The sequence below is a fragment of the Oncorhynchus gorbuscha genome, linkage group LG13 (assembly GCF_021184085.1).
Source record: "Oncorhynchus gorbuscha isolate QuinsamMale2020 ecotype Even-year linkage group LG13, OgorEven_v1.0, whole genome shotgun sequence".
Lineage (NCBI taxonomy): Eukaryota > Metazoa > Chordata > Actinopteri > Salmoniformes > Salmonidae > Oncorhynchus > Oncorhynchus gorbuscha.
Window position 1 is genome coordinate 76,124,943 of NC_060185.1, and position 22,078 is coordinate 76,147,020.

At 42.8% G+C, this 22,078-nt stretch overlaps 1 protein-coding gene across 1 annotated transcript in view; it reads right to left on the minus strand.

Moving 5' to 3' along the window:
* LOC123993529 (LIM and calponin homology domains-containing protein 1-like) overlaps window positions 1–22,078 on the minus strand; it is a 151,688-nt gene that overhangs the window by 70,168 nt on the left and 59,442 nt on the right. The window contains 1 exon segment of the mRNA XM_046295777.1: window positions 15,302–15,371. Within this exon segment, the coding sequence (XP_046151733.1) occupies window positions 15,302–15,371 (70 nt within the window).

Genomic DNA, 22,078 nt, shown 5'->3' on the forward strand with positions numbered 1-22,078 from the left:
CAATTGGAATTTGTGGTCTGTATATTTGATAATTTCATTAAGGACACCATCAACACCATAGGCCTTTTGGGTCGGAGGGTTTGTATTTTGTCCGTTAGTTAATTCAATGTAATTGGAGATTCCAGTGGGTTCTTGTAGTCTTTAATAGTTGATTCTAAGATTTGTATGCGTTTTTTATGTTTGTTCTTTGTTATAGGGCCAAAAAGATTGGAGAGTTGGTTCATATTAGAATGACTGATTTTGCTGTGATCTGATAGGGGTGTGAGCGGGTTGACTGAACACTCTGAGAGACTCTGGGTTGGGGCCAGTGGTAAAGTAGTCTACAGTACTACTGCCAAGAGATGAGTTATAGGTATACCTACCGTCCCCTCAAAGCCTACCATTGATTATGTACATACCCAGCGTGTGTGACAGAGCTGTAGGAGTTTTTTGTTGGTTATGTTGACATAGTTGTGCCGAGGGGGGCATATGGGGGAGGGAATGCTTTCACCTCCAAGTATTTGTCCCCCTGTGTGCTGAGGGAGTCAGGTTCTTGTCCAGTTCTGGCATTTAGGTCGCCACAGACTAGTACATATCCCTGCGCCTGGAAATGATTGATTCCCCCCCTCCAGGATGGAGAAGCTGTCATCATTAAAGTATGGTGATTCTAGTGTGAGGGTATAGGTAGCACATAGGACATTTTTCTCTGTTGAGATCATTTCCTTTTGAATTTCTAGCCAAATGTAAGATGTTCCTGTTTTTATTAATTTATTTAATAGAGTGAATTACGTCTGCTCTATACAAAATTAGCATACCCTCAGAGTCCCTTCCCTGTTTCAAACCTGGTAGTTTGGTGGATGGGACTACCAGCTCTCTGTAACCTAGAGGGCAACCAGTGGGTCCATCTCCTCTATACCATGTTATTGTAGGATGACAATGTCTGTATTTCAGAAGTCCAGGTTCCTGCTCTTTAGGTCAAAGGCAGATGACCTCAGGCCTTGGATATTCCAGGATGAGATAGTGAAGGCTGTGGGTTCAATAAAGTGTTCAATGTTGTTAGTCGTGTGGTTTGGCCTCAGACCAGTAAGTGTAAGCAGAGCCTGCTGAGCATCTGGTACATGCCATTGGCTTGGGCTAGTGTAAGAGTGAGGGTTGGGCCTGTTTGCTTGCTCTCTCTCTGTTTCCTCTTTCCCCCCCCTCTCTCTCTCTCTCTCTCTCTCTCTCTCACTGTCTCCCATGCAGAGCATGCCAGGTGTCCTGCAGTCCTTTGTTCTGTTCTGTCGGTGCAACCTGACCCTGCTAAGGCTCCTGTCCCCTTCTCTTCTCCAGTTCCCAGCCTATTTCTCTTCTCTCCCATTCTCCCTCTCTACACACACCTACACAGAGCTGGATTTTCTCACATTTCAGAGCATTTCTCACTGTGCCCTGGAGAGGAGACCCCACCCACACACACACAACACACACACACACACACACACACACACACACACACACACACACACACACACACACACACACACACACACACACACACAGGGTGAGAATGGATATTGCTCTGCCGGCAGATATGTAAAAGACAAATCAACAAAAACTATTTTTCACAATATTGAGCAATTGGAACAGTAGTATTCAGTGATAAACTTCTCCCAAATCAGCACTTGCATACACACTGGTAAAAACTATTGACATGCATTTCAAGGTCTACAAGGTTTTGCTCTTCCCATCTATATGTTTATCATAGCAGACTTTCTTTTATCACTTTTTGACGCTTTTGACACTCACCACGACAGTTTTGACACTCACCACGACATCCTTTATCATAAAGTTGGTTGGACCTCTAAAAACACACGTCACGTCATTATTCTATTTTTGTTTATAAAGCCTTACTCAAACTACCAATTTACTTATCATTGTTGAAATGTAGAAACTCAGATTACAACACTAGATCACAGGGTTGGTTAATGCTGGAGACTCCACATGTATCCACAGAGTTTGGTAAATCATTTTTTTTCCTAACAGGCCCCTATCATGTGGAATAATCTCCAAGTAACATTTCATTTGGATATGTTGTTGTCTCTGGGTCAGTTTAGGAGAAAGGCTAGGGATTTTTGTATTTATAAATGTGCTTGTTTTGTTTATTGTGTATATAATATTTGCTATTTATTTAATTTTGTGTTTTAAATTGTGTATACTTTTCTTTTCTGCATTGTTCACATTTGCAAATGAGACCTAGGTCTCAATGTGTTTTTCCCTGGTTAATTAAATAATAAAAAAATTAATAATAATTAATTAATTATTAATTATTAATAAAAAAAGACAAATAATGTTCCATATCTATATACAAACTATACAGTGCCTTGCGAAAGTATTCGGCCCCCTTGAACTTTGCGACCTTTTGCCACATTTCAGGCTTCAAACATAAAGATATAAAACAATCAACAACAAGTGGGACACAATCATGAAGTGGAACGACATTTATTGGATATTTCAAACTTTTTTAACAAATCAAAAACTGAAAAATTGGGCGTGCAAAATTATTCAGCCCCTTTACTTTCAGTGCAGCAAACTCTCTCCAGAAGTTCAGTGAGGATCTCTGAATGATCCAATGTTGACCTAAATGACTAATGATGATAAATACAATCCACCTCTGTGTAATCAAGTCTCCGTATAAATGCACCTGCACTGTGATAGTCTCAGAGGTCCGTTAAAATCGCAGAGAGCATCATGAAGAACAAGGAACACACCAGGCAAAATTTAAAAAAATTCACAAGGCACTGTATATATACAAAAGTATGTAGACACCCCTTCAAATGACTGGATTTGGTTATTTCAGCTAAACCAGTTGCTGACAGGTGTATAAGATCGAGCACACAGCCATGAAATCTCCATAAACAAACATTGGCAGTAGAATGGCCTTACTGAAGAGCTCAGTGACTTTCAACGTGGCACCGTCATAGGGTGCCACCTTTCCAACAAGTCAGTTCGTCAAATTTCTGCCCTACTGGAGATGCCCCGGTCCAGTGTAAATGCTGTTATTATTATCGTTATTGTTGTTGCTCCTATAATCTAGGAGCAACAACAACTCAGCCGCAAAGTGGTACGTCACAAAAGCTCACAGAACGGGACCGCCGAGTTGCAACACTCACCGCTGCTCGGTTGCAACACTCACAACCAAGTTCAAAACTGCCTCTGGAAGCAATGTTAGCACAATAACTGTTCTTCAGGAGATTCAAAAATGTGTTTCCAAGCCTAAGATCACCATGTGCAATGCCAAGTGCCAGCTGGAGTGGTGTAAAGCTCGCCGCTACTGGACTCTGGAGCAGTGGAAATGCGTTCTCTGGAGAGATGAATCACGTTTCACCATCTGGCAATCAGACGGACGAATCTGGGTTTGGCGGATGCCAGGACAACGCTACCTGCCCGACTGCATAGTGCCAACTATAAATTTCCTTTCCTGTTTCAACATGACAATGCCCCCGTGAACAAAGTGAGGTCCATACGGAAATGGTTTGTCGAGATCGGTGTGGAAGAACTTGACTGGCCTGCACAGAGCCCTGACCTCAACTCCATCAAACACCGTTGGGATGAATTGGAGCACCGACTGCGAGTCAGGCCTAATCGCCCAACACCAGTGCCCGATGTCCCTAACGCTCTTGTAGCTGAATGGAAGCAAGTACCCGCAGCAATGTTCCAACATCTAGTGGAAAGCCTTCCCAGAAGAGGGGGGGGGCTGTTATGGCAGCAAAGGGGGAACCGACTCCATGTTAATGCCCACGATTTATGATTGTGGAATACTAATTTCATCAATATTACAAAACTAAACTTTAGGTCAGCTTCAATGGCTTTCATAGGTAGGTAAAAAAAAAGTTACATGATGTCAATTTTTATGTCCAAACATGAATATTGACTTACATTGAAGCGTTTTCGGGTGGTATATGGGCAATATACCACGGCTAAGGGCTGTTCTTACGCACAACTCAAAGCAACGCAGAGTGCTAGGACACAGCCCTTAGCCGTGGTATATTGGCCATATATCACAAATCCCTGAGGTGCCTTATTGCTATTATAAACTGGTTACCAACGTAAATAGAAATGTAAAAATAAATGTTTAGTCATACCCGTGGTACACGGTCTTTCACAACTTTCAGCCAATCAGCATTCAGGGCTCGAACCACCCAGTTAATAAATAGTAGTGCAATACCATTAATTTTTCCCCTTTAATTTCAAAATGATCCAGCTTCTTCCACCATGTTTCACACATATTCAGACTACATTTTGAGATAATATATGACAAAGTGCAGTTAAAAAACTATATATATTATAGACATTACTTTATTAGCAACCTTAAGTCTGAATAGTGATGAATTGACCAATGGGTCATGGAATGTGGTTTCACCAATTTACTGTATGTTGTCAACTATTCAAATCATATTTTTCACCAAAATAAGCATTTTTTAAATATAGCCTTTTTACATTTGAACCATTTATTTTCATATTTCTACTCTTCAAGGTCTCTACTAACAGGAATGGTGCAATATGAATACCTCAACAACTGAATTCCTCCTGCCTTTTATCTCTTATCTTTGGTGACTGATTTTGAGTATTCTTACAGCCCTCGAAGTGGGCGAAGTTAGAGAGCCACAACACTGAACTGCAGCAACCCAAAATAATACCAATTATGTAAATTCATCCACGAGGGCTGGGGAGTTGACCAATCAAGTTCAAGTGGAGATTTCTTTCATATTCACTTCTAAATCAATTGTCAAAACATGCTCTACCAGATGATTGAGAATAGGGTTAAAGGGGTATGGAGAAATTAATTATTTAAATAAAGTTGTTTCCACTTAGAGAAATACATATACTGAAATCTCCAAAAATACTTCACCAAGCACACTACAAACAAAACCTTCTTGAATATTCCAAACTATTCACTTACAACTTGGGGGAGCCTGATTGGCTATGCAGCACCCAGTAAGAATGTGCTTTGAGATTTCAAATGGCTCGCCAATCACTGACGGTCATGAAGTCAATACAGTAGGCCTTCCATTGGCCAGAGACTTCCCAGTTCCCATTTAGCATAGCTGAGTTACATTGGAGGTATTCCATCTTAAAAGCCTGTAGTAGGGATAGATGAATGCATTGTTGGCAGGGGGAAAAAGAAAGGAGGAGGATGGAAAGGATTTAGGAGGGCAATCAAGACCAGTTAAATACAGACAAACTAAACTAGTTAAGTCCAGTAGAATCCAGTGAAACCAGTTAGCCACAGAGGTCTGGCACAACATGGTGTGTTTAAAAATGATGCTTTTAATAAAAAGTGGAGGCTGGGTAGAGACATTGAAGACATTGTGAAATCACACTTTCATGTTTTTCAATGTCCTATTTTGAGTAACGGGTTGGTTACACTTAATAATGCCTGCATTGCCAACTGCTCCACTGTTTTTGTCCCGTAGCTACCACGTTGTAGCAGCGCGAAGCAAACCCGTAGCTACCACGTTGTAGCAGCGCGAAGCGAACCCGTAGCTACCACGTTGTAGCAGCGCGAAGCGAACCCGTAGCTACCACGTTGTAGCAGCGCGAAGCGAACCCGTAGCTACCACGTTGTAGCAGCGCGAAGCGAACCCGTAGCTACCACGTTGTAGCAGCGCGAAGCGAACCCGTAGCTACCACGTTGTAGCAGCGCGAAGCGAACCCGTAGCTACCACGTTGTAGCAGCACGAAGCGAACCCGTAGCTACCACGTTGTAGCAGCGTGAAGCGAACCCGTAGCTACCACGTTGTAGCAGCGTGAAGCGAACCCATACACATGAACAGATACTCTGTGTGATCCAGTAGTCAGTTAACAAGAAACCAATAACAAAGAAACTGGATGAAGAGGAGAAAAAATAAGAAAATGGAGGCTCCCAAACCATCTCTCTCCACAATGCTGCTGCTCCCAAACCATCTCTCTCCACAATGCTGCTGCTCCCAAACCATCTCTCTCCACAATGCTGCTGCTCCCAAACCATCTCTCTCCACAATGCTGCTGCTCCCAAACCATCTCTCTCCACAATGCTGCTGCTCCCAAACCATCTCTCTCCACAATGCTGCTGCTCCCAAACCATCTCTCTCCACAATGCTGCTGCTCCCAAACCATCTCTCTCCACAATGCTGCTGCTCCCAAACCATCTCTCTCCACAATGCTGCTGCTCCCAAACCATCTCTCTCCACAATGCTGCTGCTCCCAAACCATCTCTCTCCACAATGCTGCTGCTCCCAAAACATCTCTCCACAATGCTGCTGCTCCCAAACCATCTCTCTCCACAATGCTGCTGCTCCCAAAACATCTCCCTCCACAATGCTGCTGCTCTCTTCTGTGCTCTCTTCCAACAACAAGTCACCCTATGCCAAGAATAACAGAAATGTAAACAAAGAACATGTGGACAGAGGAAATATTAGTGACAAGGGTCTGTGTATGTGCATGTATGTGTAGGGGAAACCACTTAAACCCATGTCCAGCAAGCGTCTTGTACAATAACATACAACATGTATGTGTGTTTGTGTGTTGGAACCGTTTGTGTGTGCACGTGTGGGGTAGGGGGTCACTGGTAGAGGAAACTGGGTGGAGACCACAGCTGAAAACATTGACAGCGACCTCTTGTAATGGAAAGCTGTTGATGAAAGACACTGATGTCTACATCAACACGCACAGTGTTCCAGCCACTGCCCTCTTCCCCCCCCTCAGACACCAAAACTATGGACAACGGTCAGAGAAAACCAGGCACGATAACACATGTCGACTTAAAGAGACATCTGCAGAGAACTCCATTCCTGTGGTCTTGAGACAATATTTCCCCAATAGAACTAAAACAGTAAAAAAAACTATTAGGAGCTAATTGATGATGCATGAAGTACAGAGACATTAAACACGTTCCATCCTCAGATCATTTTACATTACGGTGCTGAATCTGGATGGACTCAATACCTTTCTGACGCGATGTTGAAGGAATTGAATTCCTCTGTTTTAATAAAAATTCCCTTAACACGCGATCCGACGACAGATGCAGGGGGGAAGTGAACCAGCATTCACACCCAGAAACAACACCTATAGAGTATCCAGGGGACCGGGGTTCACAGATTACGCTGAGGGAGATGGGTGTCTCACAGATCTGTTTCAGATTCCAACCTCACAGAGTCAAGGCCAAGGACAACACTCAAATAAGCAGGGGAGAGTTTAAAACTCACAGACAAGTGGTTTCTTCTTATCACAAGTCAAAATTTTAGGCAGTGCCATGACTGGTGTTTCATAATTATACACAGTATCATACACACATCTATGGTTATCAGGTTCTGTGTAATGGTACACTGGAACGAATACAGAATATTCCCAAAAGTGCAAATTTGAAGCTAAATGTAGTGCTCCGCAAACACTCTCAGGTACTATAAAAGATTTGACCTATGAAATTAACCCAGGTCTGCTACCAACCCACTAGCCCTCTTCAGCAGTACACCAAGCAACAAACCAAAGAACCAACCAGCCGTAGTCCAGGGAGTGTGGCTTGCTAACACTGAGTCTCAGTGCAGCTTGCTAATACTGTGCCTTAGTATGGTTTGCTAATACTGTGCCTTAGTATGGCTTGCTAATACTGTGCCTTAGTATGGCTTGCTAATACTGTGCCTTAGTATGGCTTGCTAATACTGTGCCTTAGTATGGCTTGCTAATACTGTGCCTTAGTATGGCTTGCTAATACTGTGCCTTAGTATGGCTTGCTAATACTGTGCCTTAGTATGGCTTGCTAATACTGTGCCTTAGTATGGCTTGCTAATACTGTGCCTTAGTATGGCTTGCTAATACTGTGCCTTAGTATGGCTTGCTAATACTGTGCCTTAGTATGGCTTGCTAATACTGAGCATTCCTAATGCCCTGGACAAGAGCTACCAATCAACCTGTAAAACATTCCACACTCTGCTCTGCTCCCAATCCACCCTGATTACACAACAAGGAATTCCACAGAGAGACATTTTCCCATTAGGCTGTAACAGGAAGGGGAAGAGCCTCGTCTGGAATTTTTCTTTGGATATCAAATCAAATTTTATTTGTCACATACACATGGTTAGCAGATGTTAATGCGAGTATAGCGAAATGCTTGTGCTTCTAGTTCCGACAATGCAGTGATAACCAACAAGTAATCTAACTAACAATTCCAAAACTACTGTCTTATACACAGTGTAAGGGGATAAGGAACATGTACATAAGGATATATGAATGAGTGATGGTACAGAGCAGCATACAGTAGATGGTATCGAGTACAGTATATACATATGAGATGAGTGTGTAGACAAAGTAAACAAAGTGGCATAGTTAAAGTGGCTAGTGATACATGTGTTACATAAGGATGCAGTCGATGATGTAGAGTACAGTATATACATATGCATATGAGATGAATAATGTAGGGTAAGTAACATTATATAAGGTAGCATTGTTTAAAGTGGCTAGTGATATATTTACATAATTTCCCATCAATTCCCATTATTAAAATGGCTGGAGTTGGGTCAGTGTCAATGACAGTGTGTTGGCAGCAGCCACTCAATGTTAGTGGTGGCTGTTTAACAGTCTGATGGCCTTGAGATAGAAGCTGTTTTTCAGTCTCTCGGTCCCAGCTTTGATGCACCTGTACTGACCTCGCCTTCTGGATGATAGCGGGGTGAACAGGCAGTGGTTCGGGTGGTTGATGTCCTTGATGATCTTTATGGCCTTCCTGTAACAACGGGTGGTGTAGGTGTCCTGGAGGGCAGGTAGTTTGCCCCCGGTGATGCGTTGTGCAGTCCTCACTACCCTCTGGAGAGCCTTACGGTTGAGGGCGGAGCAGTTGCCGTACCAGGCGGTGATACAGCCCGCCAGGATGCTCTCGATTGTGCATCTGTAGAAGTTTGTGAGTGCTTTTGGTGACAAGCCGAATTTCTTCAGCCTCCTGAGGTTGAATAGGCGCTGCTGCGCCTTCTTCACGACGCTGTCAGTGTGAGTGGACCAATTCAGTTTGTCTGTGATGTGTATGCCGAGGAACTTAAAACTAGCTACCCTCTCCACTACTGTTCCATCGATGTGGATAGGGGGGTGTTCCCTCTGCTGTTTCCTGAAGTCCACAATCATCTCCTTTGTTTTGTTGACGTTGAGTGTGAGGTTATTTTCCTGACACCACACTCCGAGGGCCCTCACCTCCTCCCTGTAGGCCGTCTCGTCGTTGTTGGTAATCAAGCCTACCACTGTTGTGTCGTCCGCAAACTTGATGATTGAGTTGGAGGCGTGCGTGGCCACGCAGTCGTGGGTGAACAGGGAGTACAGGAGAGGGCTCAGAACGCACCCTTGTGGGGCCCCGTGTTGAGGATCAGCGGGGAGGAGATGTTGTTGCCTACCCTCACCACCTGGGGGCGGCCCGTCAGGAAGTCCAGTACCCAGTTGCACAGGGCGGGGTCGAGACCCAGGGTCTCGAGCTTGATGACGAGCTTGGAGGGTACTATGGTGTTGAATGCCGAGCTGTAGTCGATGAACAGCATTCTCACATAGGTATTCCTCTTGTCCAGGTGGGTTAGGGCAGTGTGCAGTGTGGTTGAGATTGCATCGTCTGTGGACCTATTTGGGCGGTAAGCAAATTGGAGTGGGTCTAGGGTGTCAGGTAGGGTGGAGGTGATATGGTCCTTGACTAGTCTCTCAAATATGCAGATGTAAGGTGTTACTGCAATGCACAAGCGTGTGTGTGAGCACATCCATATGATTTTCAAAAAGGAATGTGTGGATACACAAGCCTGCACCTTGAGTTGAACCATAAGGATTCACCATAACAGGTACAGGTCCTACCCTACACGAGTCAACCATGTGGTTTACAAGCCTAGTTTACATGCCTAGTTTACATGCCTAGTCTAGTTCAGTAGGCCACAACTTTCACATAGAAATATATTATAAAGAACAAATCAAATCAATTAAAATCTAATTTGATTTGTCACATGCACCGTGTTGACCTTACCGTGAAATGCTTACTTACAAGCCCTTAACCAACAATGCAGTTAAGAAAATAGAGTTAAGAAAATATTTACTAAATAAACTAAAGTAAAATAACGAGGCTATATACAGGGGGTACTGGTACTGAGTCAATGTGCGGCGGTACAGGTTAGAGGTCATTTGTACATGTACTGTAGGTAGGGGTAAAGTGACCATGCATAGATAATAAACAGTGAGTAGCAGTAGTGTAAAAACAAACGGGGGGGGGGGGGTGTCAATGCAAATAGTCTGGGTGACCATTTGATGAATTGTTCAGCAGTCTTATTGGAGTGGGTCTAGGGTTTCTGTGATGATGGTGTTGATGTTTATTTCTTGAACTGCATTGTTGGTTAAGGGCTTGAAAGTATGCATTTTACCCGTTGTATTCGGCACATGTGACAAATACATTTCGATTTGATGTGAGCCATGACCACCCTTTCAAAGCACTTCATGCAACGTTCCACAAAGCTTCCCTACTCAACCCTTCCCTACTCAACATGGCCCTGGTAACCCTGTATTTGCTTGGCTTTGTTCAATGACAAGAAGCAAAAGCATTATGTCGTGAATTGCTTGTGCCCACTCAGATACAGCACAGTACATATCAAAGACGTACTAATGTCTCTTTCCTCCTCCCACTCACTAGTTTCTTGTTCATGTCCCCAGCAGATGGAGGGCCAGTTTGTGTAGATGGATCATTTATAACCCCTCTAATTCTATGCAGAAAGACTGACCCGACACCAGATTAAGTGTTCTCTTAGGTCTTGTAGACAGAAATCATTAGATGTGTAATGGAGAGAAACAGTAGCCATGTAAACAGAAAGTAGGTCCAGAACAGAAACGGAGGAAGAGAGAGACTTTTGATGATCTTAACTTAGATATCTTCAGAAAATGTGAGTGAGTGAGTGAGTGAGTGAGTGAGTGAGTGAGTGAGTGAGTGAGTGAGTGAGTGAGAAAGACCAGAAAGATTGAAAGACTTAACTAGTGTTACAGTGGAGCAAAAACATCTTGACAAAGTGAGGAAGTAACTGTTTTGCTTTGAACTTGTTACAAGATAATAAGATAATCCATTGTTACTGGATTGTAAAAAAAGAGAAAGGGCATGTAATTGCTGGTGTTCCTTAACAGCCAGAGGAGGCTCGTTGGCGGCGATTAGAGACGCCATTAGATAAGAGAGTAGGGAGAGAGAAGCCGGGCCAAACCAAACTTCCTTCAAAACAGTTCAACTGATGCCTACCACTTTTGCATTTTGGGTTCTAGCTCTCCGTCTCCCTCAGTCTCCCTCAGTCTCCCTCAGTCTCCCTCAGTCTCCCTCAGTCTCCCTCAGTCTCCCTCAGTCTCCCTCAGTCTCCCTCCGTTTCTCTTCTCCCTCCATCATCCAGCTGTTGAGCTCTCCTCTCTTTCATCCTTTCTTTTCTGCATATGTTTGTCTCTCGCTTTCTTTCTTATCCAGCCATTGTTCATCTCCTCTCCTCCGTTCTTCATCCCTTCTGTACTTTTCATTACCCTTTGGTCTCCAAACCATGAGCAGAGTCAAAGAAGACACAGGGCAATTGTGATATATATATATATATATGATGACCTACACTGGCCAAACCCGGGTGATGCTGGGCACCACCCTATGGGACTCCAAGTCATGGCCAGTATCCTAGATCTGTACTTTGGGGCAACTTCACACTGAAGGCAAGTTAGCCATTGAATGCTACTCATTATTCCTATCCAGAGTTGGAGAGAAACTGATTACATGTAAGTGATTACAAAAAAACATTAACTGCAATCTGTTACGTTACCAGCAAAAACATTGTAATCAGATTACAGATACTTTTGAAAAACTAGGGGATTACTTTTAAATTCAGAAAGGATTTTTGCGGAAAAAAAACTTCTGTAAACTCAATGACATTCAAATGAACATTGAAAAAAGGTGCATGTTTAAATCAGAGCTTGCTATGATGACACACCAAATGTGTTTGATGGATCGAGGGAAAAGAGCAGGAATAGGCTTTTGTAGGCTACAGTCCAAGCTATGTCTTCCAATGGTGCGACTGCTGTCGGCATCCAAAGATTATACAACTCGAATAATAGCTTGGAGGTAAGGATATAGAGCAGTGGTATAGTCTACGGCAAAACGGATATCACTTATTATTGATATCTACAGTGGGGAGAACAAGTATTTGATAATAAGTTATCTTTTCTGATGTATCAAATACTTATGTCATGCAATAAAATGCAAATTAATTACTTAAAAATCATACAATGTGATTTTCTGGATTTTTGTTTTAGATTCCGTCTCTCACAGTTGAAGTGTAACTATGATAAATGTGTACCTATGATAAAAATTACAGACCTCTACATGCTTTGTAAGTAGGTAAACCTGCAAAAATCGGTAGTGTATCAAATACTTCTTCTCCCCACTGTATATAGCGCAATGATGTGAATCACACTGCTGCTCTCTAAATGAGCTATTTGCGCCTTACGGATTGTGGTTGTTGTGGATGGCGGTTCAGAAATCTAAATGTGTATTTGAACCCAATAATGGTTGAATTGAATAAATTAAAGCTTTTGATAAACTTAAAGGGGCAATCTGTAGTTGCTACATCCATTTTTGGACTTATTAATTATATATATTAATGTAAAGATAACATTTAATCAGAAATTATATGTAGTAGAAAGCGATGGGTTAGAAGAAGCCTACACAACCAACCCATAAAGTAAAATTTAACATCCATATATGGCCAGTTATGTAAACTTTAACATTGATTTAACTTGCAATAGAAGTCGTTCAATTGGTTACATACACTTAGGTTGGAGTCATTAAACATATTTTTTTCAACCACTCCACAAAAATCTTGTGAACAAACTATAGTTTTGGCAAATCGGTTAGGACATCTACTTTGTGCATGACACAAGTCATTTTTCCAACAATTGTTTACAGACAGATTATTTAACTTATAATTCACTGTATCACAATTCTAGTGGGTCAGAACTTTACATACACTAAGTTGACTGTGCCTTTAAACAGCTTGGAAAATTCCTGAAAATTATGTCACAGCTTTAGAAGCTTCTGATAGGCTAATTGACATAATTTGAGTCAATTGGAGGTGTACCTGTGGAAGTATTTCAAGGCCTACCTTCAAACTCAATGCCTCTTTGCTTGACATCATGGGAAAATCAAAAGAAATCAGCCAAGACCTCAGAAAATAAATTGTAGCCCTCCACAAGTCTGGTTCATCCTTGGGAGAAATTTCCAAGAGCCTGAAGGTACCACGTTCATCTGTACAAACAATAGTACACAAGTATAACACCATGGGACCATGCAGCAGTTATACCGCTCAGGAAGGAGACGTGTTCTGACTCCGAGATAAACGTACTTTGGTGCGAAAAGTGCAAATCAATCCCAGAACAGTAGCAAAGGACCTTGTGAATATTCTGGAGGAAACAGGTACAAAAGTATCTATATCCACAGTAAAACGAGTCATATATCGACATAACCTGAAAGGCTGCTCAGCAAGGAAGAAGCCACTGCTCCACAACCGCCATAAAAAAAGCCAGACTACGGTTTGCACATGGGGACAAAGATCGTACATCTGGTCTGATGAAACAAAAATAGAATTGTTTGACCATTGTTATGTTTGGAGGAAAAAGGGGGAGGGTTGCAAGCCGAAGAACACCATCCCAACCGTGAAGCACGGAGGTGGCAGAATCATGTTGTGGGGGTGCTTTGCTGCAGGAGGGACTGGTGCATTTCACAAATTAGATGGCATCATGATGGAGCAAAATTATGTGCATATATTGAAGCAACATCTCAAGACATCAGTCAGGAAGTTAAAACTTGGTCGCAAATGGGTCTTCCAAATGGACAATGACTCCAAGCATACTTCCAAAGTTGTGGCAAAATGTCTTAAGGACAATAAAGTCAAGGTATTGGAGTGGCCATCACAAAGCCCTGACCTCAATCCTGTAGAAATTTGTGGGCAGAACTGAAAAAGCGTGTGAGAGCAAGGAGGCCTACAAAACTGGCTCAGTTACACCAGTTCTGTCAGGAGGAATCAGCCAAAATTCACCCAACTTATTGTGGGAAGCTTGTTGAAGGCTACCTGATATGTTTGACCCAAGTTAAACAATTTAAAGGCAATGGTACCAAATACTAATTGAGTGTATGTAAACCTCTGACCCACTGGGAATGTGATGAAAGAAATAAAAGCTGAAATAAATAATTCTCTGATATTATTCTGACATTTCACTTTAAAATAAAGTGGTGACCCTAACTGACCTAAGACAGGGAATTGTTACTCGGATTAAATGTCAGGAATTGTGAAAAACTGAGTGTAAAATGTATTTGGCTAAGGTGTATGTAAACTTCCGACTTCAACTGTACATACATTACATTTTGTCTTCTAATGCCTCTATTCAGTTTGGTTAATCCAAAAGTTCTGTTAAAAAATATACATTTTGGACAGGCAACTAGTAACTGTAACACATTACATTTGGAAAGCCACCTACTTAACCCTGTTCCTATCTCAAAATAGAGTCAAATAATAGCAGCAAATCTAGTCAAGATCGATTTGAAGACCAAAGTGTGGAGCAAAGTGTGGAGCAGAGGTAGCATAACCATGGGCCTCGTCAAACTCGTCATTCTCGCAGCGTTTTACACTAATAACTGATCCCGGGGCTGTCCCAGTACATCTGGGCCTGGCAAACCAGCAGACTCAAGCCAAGCCAAAACAATGCAGAGGAAGTGGGGGGGGGGGTTCCTTCTTCTCCTTTGCTATCACTCTATATACATAAAACAGTGTAATGAGGAGCTGGATGCATTTCCACAAGATCTTGAAAGACCTGCTGCAACACACACACACACGTACACACACGTTCCCACAGACACACACACAATGGACTATTACTGTGAGGTTTACACCGTTCAATTGTTCGCAGCTGTTTGACAGACATAGGTTGAGCCTTATAGCTTGGGAGTTGGAGTGACTCTGTACTGTCTATCTGTGAATAATTTAAAGTGCAGAATAGACTGTACATTATTCAGAAAGGAATAGAGGTAGAGTGAGAGGAAGGGAGGGAGGAGAGGAATAGGAGGATAGGGGAATTAAACGGCGGGAGGAAAGGGGGAATAGATGGTAGAGTGAAAGGAAGGGGGAGATGGAGGCAGGAAGGGATGCAGGAATGGGAGGATAGGGAAACTAAATGGGGGGAGAAAGGGGGGAATAGCTGGCAGAATGAGAGGAATCCGAGGGAGGAGAAGAATGGAAGGAGAGGAAGATAGAGGGGGAGAGGAATGGAGTGATGGCAGGAGGAGAGAACTTACCAGGCCAGCGATGGGAGTGGGTAATCTGTTGATCTTCTTCACCAAGCCAGGTTTGATGGAGCTCAGCAACCTGAGAGAGAATGTAAAATAATATGAAACCACAAACATCTGATTCAAATCCAATCAGATATCTCTACAAAACATCAATATCATCAGCTATGAATGGATAACATCTGTAAATGCATTGTTGGAAACAGTCCCAGCAGATACCATCAGACACTTACAGTATAATTTAGATGGAGGGAGGGCTATAGACCTAAACTTCCTTAGATAACTCTATGTGAATGATCATCATAACCAGAAAGTCCAGATTTGGTGAACTTCAATGTCTCTTATCCAGCATCTGCTGCTCTGAAGAGCTAGGAATCGTATGCATTTCATAACAGGAAGATAGAGAAGGGGAGAGAGGGATAGATTGAGAGAGACAGAACAAATAAACAATCAGACAGACTACGACGACAGAAATAAATAAATTAATGAAGGAATCAGAAAATGGACCCTCCCCCTGAGTGTGTCCTATGTGGCCGTCTTGAGAGGTTGGCGTTGACACTGGCTCTAAATCAGATGGAAGGACTTAAGGACACATGCTGCTCCCCACTCCTCTGTATATTAGAACAGGTCTCAGAGCAGTTGGAGTGGATAGTGATAATTACAGGGCAGAGCCAGACGAAAAGGAAAAACCTCTGTCCTCACAGCCCTCAAGGGGCCCATGGTAAGTTGGAGCACAGGGGAGCTCACAGCCGCAGCCTTGGACTGCTGTCAGAGTGACAGACAGGCCTTGGACTGCAATCAGAGTGACAGACAGGTCTTAAGAGACTTAAATACACACCCAGTCACACAAACACGTGACGAACGATCATACACTATCTCAGTGTGTTAGGATGTATCTGGCTTTATTGTATCCAGTCATGTTATTCCTGAGGAAGTGGGCATGAATGGTTGGGATAATGTTGTCAGGTCATGGTTCACAACAAATTACTAACACTCAGATAACTGTAGCTAAAATATGTTATTGTACACAAGCACTTCTGTCAAAAACTAAATCTGTCAAAAACATGGGAAGTCACGAGACAAAACCCCCCCATTTTGATGTTCTGAAACTTAAAAGACTTAACTAAAGTACATCCCCCTCCCCACTCAAGGTAACCTCCTCAAAAACTAAACATGAGAAAAAAAAGAAGGTAAGGGTGTCAAAGACCAAACAGAACTTCCTCGTGGTCCAGCCCTTCCTTTGTTGTGAGAGCACACACGGTCCACAGGAGACATTCTCCAACTTCCTCCCAAGGTGCAAGGTTTTTAGAAAGAGCCTAAGGAGATCTTATCTAATCCTAGGCCTGTTTTTGCGGTTTCACCTGAGGAATGTACAACAAGAGTTCCCCCTATCTGATTCCAGACCTGTTACCATGTCCCGTTGTTGAGGAATGCCAACGTGACATAATCTTGTGATAACAATCGCTGTGGTTATGACATGCCTGGAAGGCAACGTGATTCTATCTCAAACGCTGAGTGGAAGAGAGTGGAGAGGTTGAGTTGGATTGAGATGGATGGCTGTGAATGGTGTGATAGGGGAAGGGTTAGGTGTAAGGGAGACACTGGTTGTTGACAGAGGTGTTTCACACATGACCGTGGTAGTAAAGAGTAAGCGGAGAAGGTGATATGTGATGTTGATAATATGGTAAGATAATGCTGGTCTTTCAATGGCGGTGTTATTCATACTCCTGTCCCGACTCTGCACGGATCTCCATGATATGCATGCAATGATTTTATTGCGACCGATTCGAAAATGACTGTTATCACACATGCACACACACAAAATGCACATACAGACAGTGTAGACAGAGAACATACAGTAGAGGCCCACAATTCACGGTGAACACTGTCAACAACCCACAGTTGTATTACCCATCTGTTTCAGTTGACCCCACTGAAGTCCTTCAAAGTGCCTTCATGGTCTCCAGGGGGCTGTACTGAACCCCTAGGGTGTCTGTGCACTTTACTACACTAACAGAATCCACACTGGAATTTAGTGGGATGACCAAAACCATTAAATCTCCTAGATTGAGTCCACTGCTGAAAAGGACAGGGTCATACCGTAAAGTAAAGTATGTTCTATGCACAGGATGAGGAACATGTCTGAAGGGAAGGAGGGGGACTCTAGCCGTAACACAGGATGAGGAACATGTCTGAAGGGAAGGAGGGGGACTCTAGCCGTAACACAGGATGAGGAACATGTCTGAAGGGAAGGAGGGGGACTATAGCCGTAAAACAGGATGAGGAACATGTCTGAAGGGAAGGAGGGAGACTCTAGCCGTAACACAGGATGAGGAACATGTCTGAAGGGAAGGAGGGGGACTCTAGCCGTAACACAGGATGAGGAACATGTCTGAAGGGAAGGAGGGGGACTATAGTTGTAAAACAGGATGAGGAACATGTCTGAAGGGAAGGAGGGAGACTGTAGCCGTAACACAGGATGAGGAACATGTCTGAAGGTAAGGAGGGGGGACTATAGCCATAACACAGGATGAGGAACATGTCTGAAGGGAAGGAGGGAGACTCTAGCCATAACACAGGATGAGGAACATGTCTGAAGGGAAGGAGGGGGACTATAGCCGTAATACAGGATGAGGAACATGTCTGAAGGGAAGGAGGGAGACTATAGCCATAACACAGGATGAGGAACATGTCTGAAGGGAAGCAGGGAGACTCTAGCCATAACACAGGATGAGGAACATGTCTGAAGGGAAGGAGGGGGACTATAGCCGTAACACAGGATGAGGAACATGTCTGAAGGGAAGGAGGGGGACTATAGCCATAACACAGGATGAGGAACATGTCTGAAGGGAAGGAGGGAGACTCTAGCCATAACACAGGATGAGGAACATGTCTGAAGGGAAGCAGGGAGACTATAGCCATAACACAGGATGAGGAACATGTCTGAAGGGAAGGAGGGGGACTATAGCCGTAACACAGGATGAGGAACATGTCTGAAGGGAAGCAGGGAGACTCTAGCCATAACACAGGATGAGGAACATGTCTGAAGGGAAGGAGGGAGACTCTAGCCATAACACAGGATGAGGAACATGTCTGAAGGGAAGCAGGGAGACTCTAGCCATAACACAGGATGAGGAACATGTCTGAAGGGAAGGAGGGAGACTCTAGCCATAACACAGGATGAGGAACATGTCTGAAGGGAAGGAGGGGGACTATAGCCGTAACACAGGATGAGGAACATGTCTGAAGGGAAGGAGGTAGACTCTAGCCATAACACAGTTGTTCCCACAATGTGAAGAATTGAGTTGACATGGTTGGGAGGATGCATGCAATTTACACGCTACAGAAAAAAAGGTTGAAGACTCAATTAGTACTTTACTGTAGTTATTGAATTGTTAATTTACTGTATCTATATTAAATTATTTATCAGAGTATATCTAATTGGGATTAAGGAACCCTGGACCACAGTCTTTTTAAATAGAGAATAAATGATTGGGTAAACCCCTCAGAACTGTGAATATATCAAATGGCAAATCTGGTCAATATTATAGAATGTGCATGTAATGTACAGTTAGCCTGACTAACAAAGCCAAACTCTGTAGCCATAGTGACCCATTTCAGGAAACTTGGCGTATGTTGCGGGTCACTACTTCACAGGAGAGCCGTTTGAAAGTGAACTTTAAAAAAAAATCAAAATGCATTTTTTTGGGGACAGAAATGCCTTCTCGAACATGTGAACTTTCATGTGCCTTAATAAAAAACTTTTATGCCATCCGTAAATATGAATCAAATTGTTAAATTACGAGCCCAGTAGGTTTAGCCACAGAAAAAAAACAGCAACATTCCAGCTAGCTATGATTGGCTGAGATAATGAGTGGGCTGGACATGCCGAGAGAAGAGTTTGGATTGGTTTGCCAAATAGTACACATTCTGTCTATTTGAGCTGGTCAGTATGTGTAGGTAATCCTGTCTAATGCGGCTTTTTTGGATTGAGTAGTAAAACTACATAAATCAGTATGATATTCAAGTATGATAGCTAAGGAGATGGAGAAAACACCTGTTTCCGAATTACATCTTCAAACTAAGGGCAACCATGGCATCCATGACAGGAGACGCGTCCATCTATGATGTATACGGGTAAAATATTCTAGCAACCTTCATTTTCAGATATGACACGTTTCTAATTTTGACAGAAAGTAGTTCATTTCAAGTTAAAGTGTACCGTTAGCTAGCTAACATTAGCTTGCTAACTCGCAGACTCATGCAGGGTAGTAACATCATGAGTTGGAATTATGGTTAATTGTTTACCTACCTACCTACCTACCTACCTACCTACCTACCTACCTACCTACCTACCTACCTACCTACATGTCTTAACAAAATAATCCACCATGCAAGTAACTATTTCGGATGCGTTTGTAAATTCAGTCTGGCCATCTACTCCGATTTCAGAGCACTCTCGTCTGAGTGTACCAGAGCTCAGAATAACTGATGAATTTCAGGAAAGCTCAACACCCGTTGAATATGGCCGGTGTCAGTAAAAGTTGGCAAATAAATGTAATTAAATTGTTGCCAGCAGCACAGTTAACCAACACTCTGGATAACATGAAAACAGCCTAACCAGCTCTGCTAGGGTGAGCAAAATGGTCAGAGTTTGGGTGGGGGCTAAAGCTTAAGAGGGTGTGAATGATGCTGAATGGGTGGACAAAGAAGAGCTCTCCAGTAGGTACCAAAGCATTCAAAGGCCATTTCTCAAAAGTGAGGTTCATCAACTTTCAAAGCAGAATGACTTCCCCATTGTTCCTCAAATGCAGTATATGTTATACCATTTTGTAGCTCTGTGTCTATGATTTTATCCAATGTAAAAAACACAATGTTGCTACATAAGTCCGAATCAACGCGGTCGGTCACATACGGCCAGTAAGCCTGTAGTGTACTTAACTCACTATTGTACCACATGGTCTGGTGTGTCAGGCTACTTCCTGTACATTATAAACTGGGTGGTTCGAGCCCTGACTGCTGATTGGCTGGCAGACGTGGTATATAGACCGTAGACCACGGGTATGACGAAACATTTATTTTTACTGCTCTAATTACATTGGTAACCAGTTTATAGCAGCAATAAGGCACCTCCGAGGTTTTTAGTATATGGCCAAAATATCGCGGCTAAGGACTGTATCCAGGCACTCCGCGTTGCGTCGTGTTTCAGAACAGCCATATGCAGTGCCCTGCGAAAGTATTCGGACCCCTTGAACTTTGCGACCTTTTGCCACATTTCAGGCTTAAAACATAAAGATATAAAACTGTATTTTTTTGTGAAGAATCAACAACAAGTGGGACACAATCATGAAGTGGAACGACATTTATTGGATATTTCCAACTTTCTTAACAAATCAAAAACTGAAAAATTGGGCGTGCAAAATTATTCAGCCCCTTTACTTTCAGTGCAGCAAACTCTCTCCAGAATATCAGTGAGGATCTCTGAATGATCCACTGTTGACCTAAATGACTAATGATGATAAATACAATCCACCTGTGTGTAATCAAGTCTCCGTATAAATGCACCTGCACTGTGATAGTCTCAGAGGTCTGTTAAAAGCGCAGAGAGCATCATGAAGAACAAGGAACACACCAAGCAGGTCCGAGATACTGTTGTGAAGAAGTTTAAAGCCGGATTTGGATACAAAAATATTTCCCAAGCTTTAAACATCCCAAGGAGCACTGTGCAAGCGATAATATTGAAATGGAAGGAGTATCAGACCACTGCAAATCTACCAAGACCTGGCCGTCCCTCTAAACTTTCAGCTCATACAAGGAGAAGACTGATCAGAGATGCAGCCAAGAGGCCCATGATCACTCTGGATGAACTGCAGAGATCTACAACTGAGGTGGGAGACTCTGTCCATAGGACAACAATCAGTCGTATATTGCACAAATCTGGACTTTATGGAAGAGTGGCAAGAAGGAAGCCATTTCTTAAAGATATCCATAAAAAGTGTCGTTTAAAGTTTGCCACAAGCCACCTGAGAGACACACCAAACATGTGGAAGAAGGTGCTCTGGTCAGATGAAACCAAAATTGAACTTTTTGGCAACAATGCAAAACGTTATGTTTGGCGTAAAAGCAACACAGCTCATCACCCTGAACACACATCCCCACTGTCAAACATTGTGGTGGCAGCATCATGGTTTGGGCCTGCTTTTCTTCAGCAGGGACAGGGAAGATGGTTAAAATTGATGGGAAGATGGATGGAGCCAAATACAGGACCATTCTGGAAGAAAACCTGATGGAGTCTGCAAAAGACCTGAGACTGGGACAGAGATTTGTCTTCCAACAAGACAATGATCCAAAACATAAAGCAAAATCTACAATGGAATGGTTCAAAAATAAACATATCCAGGTGTTAGAATGGCCAAGTCAAAGTCCAGACCTGAATCCAATCGAGAATCTGTGGAAAGAACTGAAAACTGCTGTTCACAAATGCTCTTCATCCAACCTCACTGAGCTCAAGATGTTTTGCAAGGAGGAATGGGAAAAAATTTCAGTCTCTCGATATGCAAAAATGATAGAGACATACCCCAAGCGACTTACAGCTGTAATCGCAGCAAAAGGTGGCGCTACAAAGTATTAACTTAAGGGGGCTGAATAATTTTGCACGGCCAATTTTTCAGTTTTTGATTTGTTAAAAAAGTTTGAAATATCCAATAAATGTCGTTCCACTTCATGATTGTGTCCCACTTGTTGTTGATTCTTCACAAAAAAATACAGTTTTATATCTTTATGTTT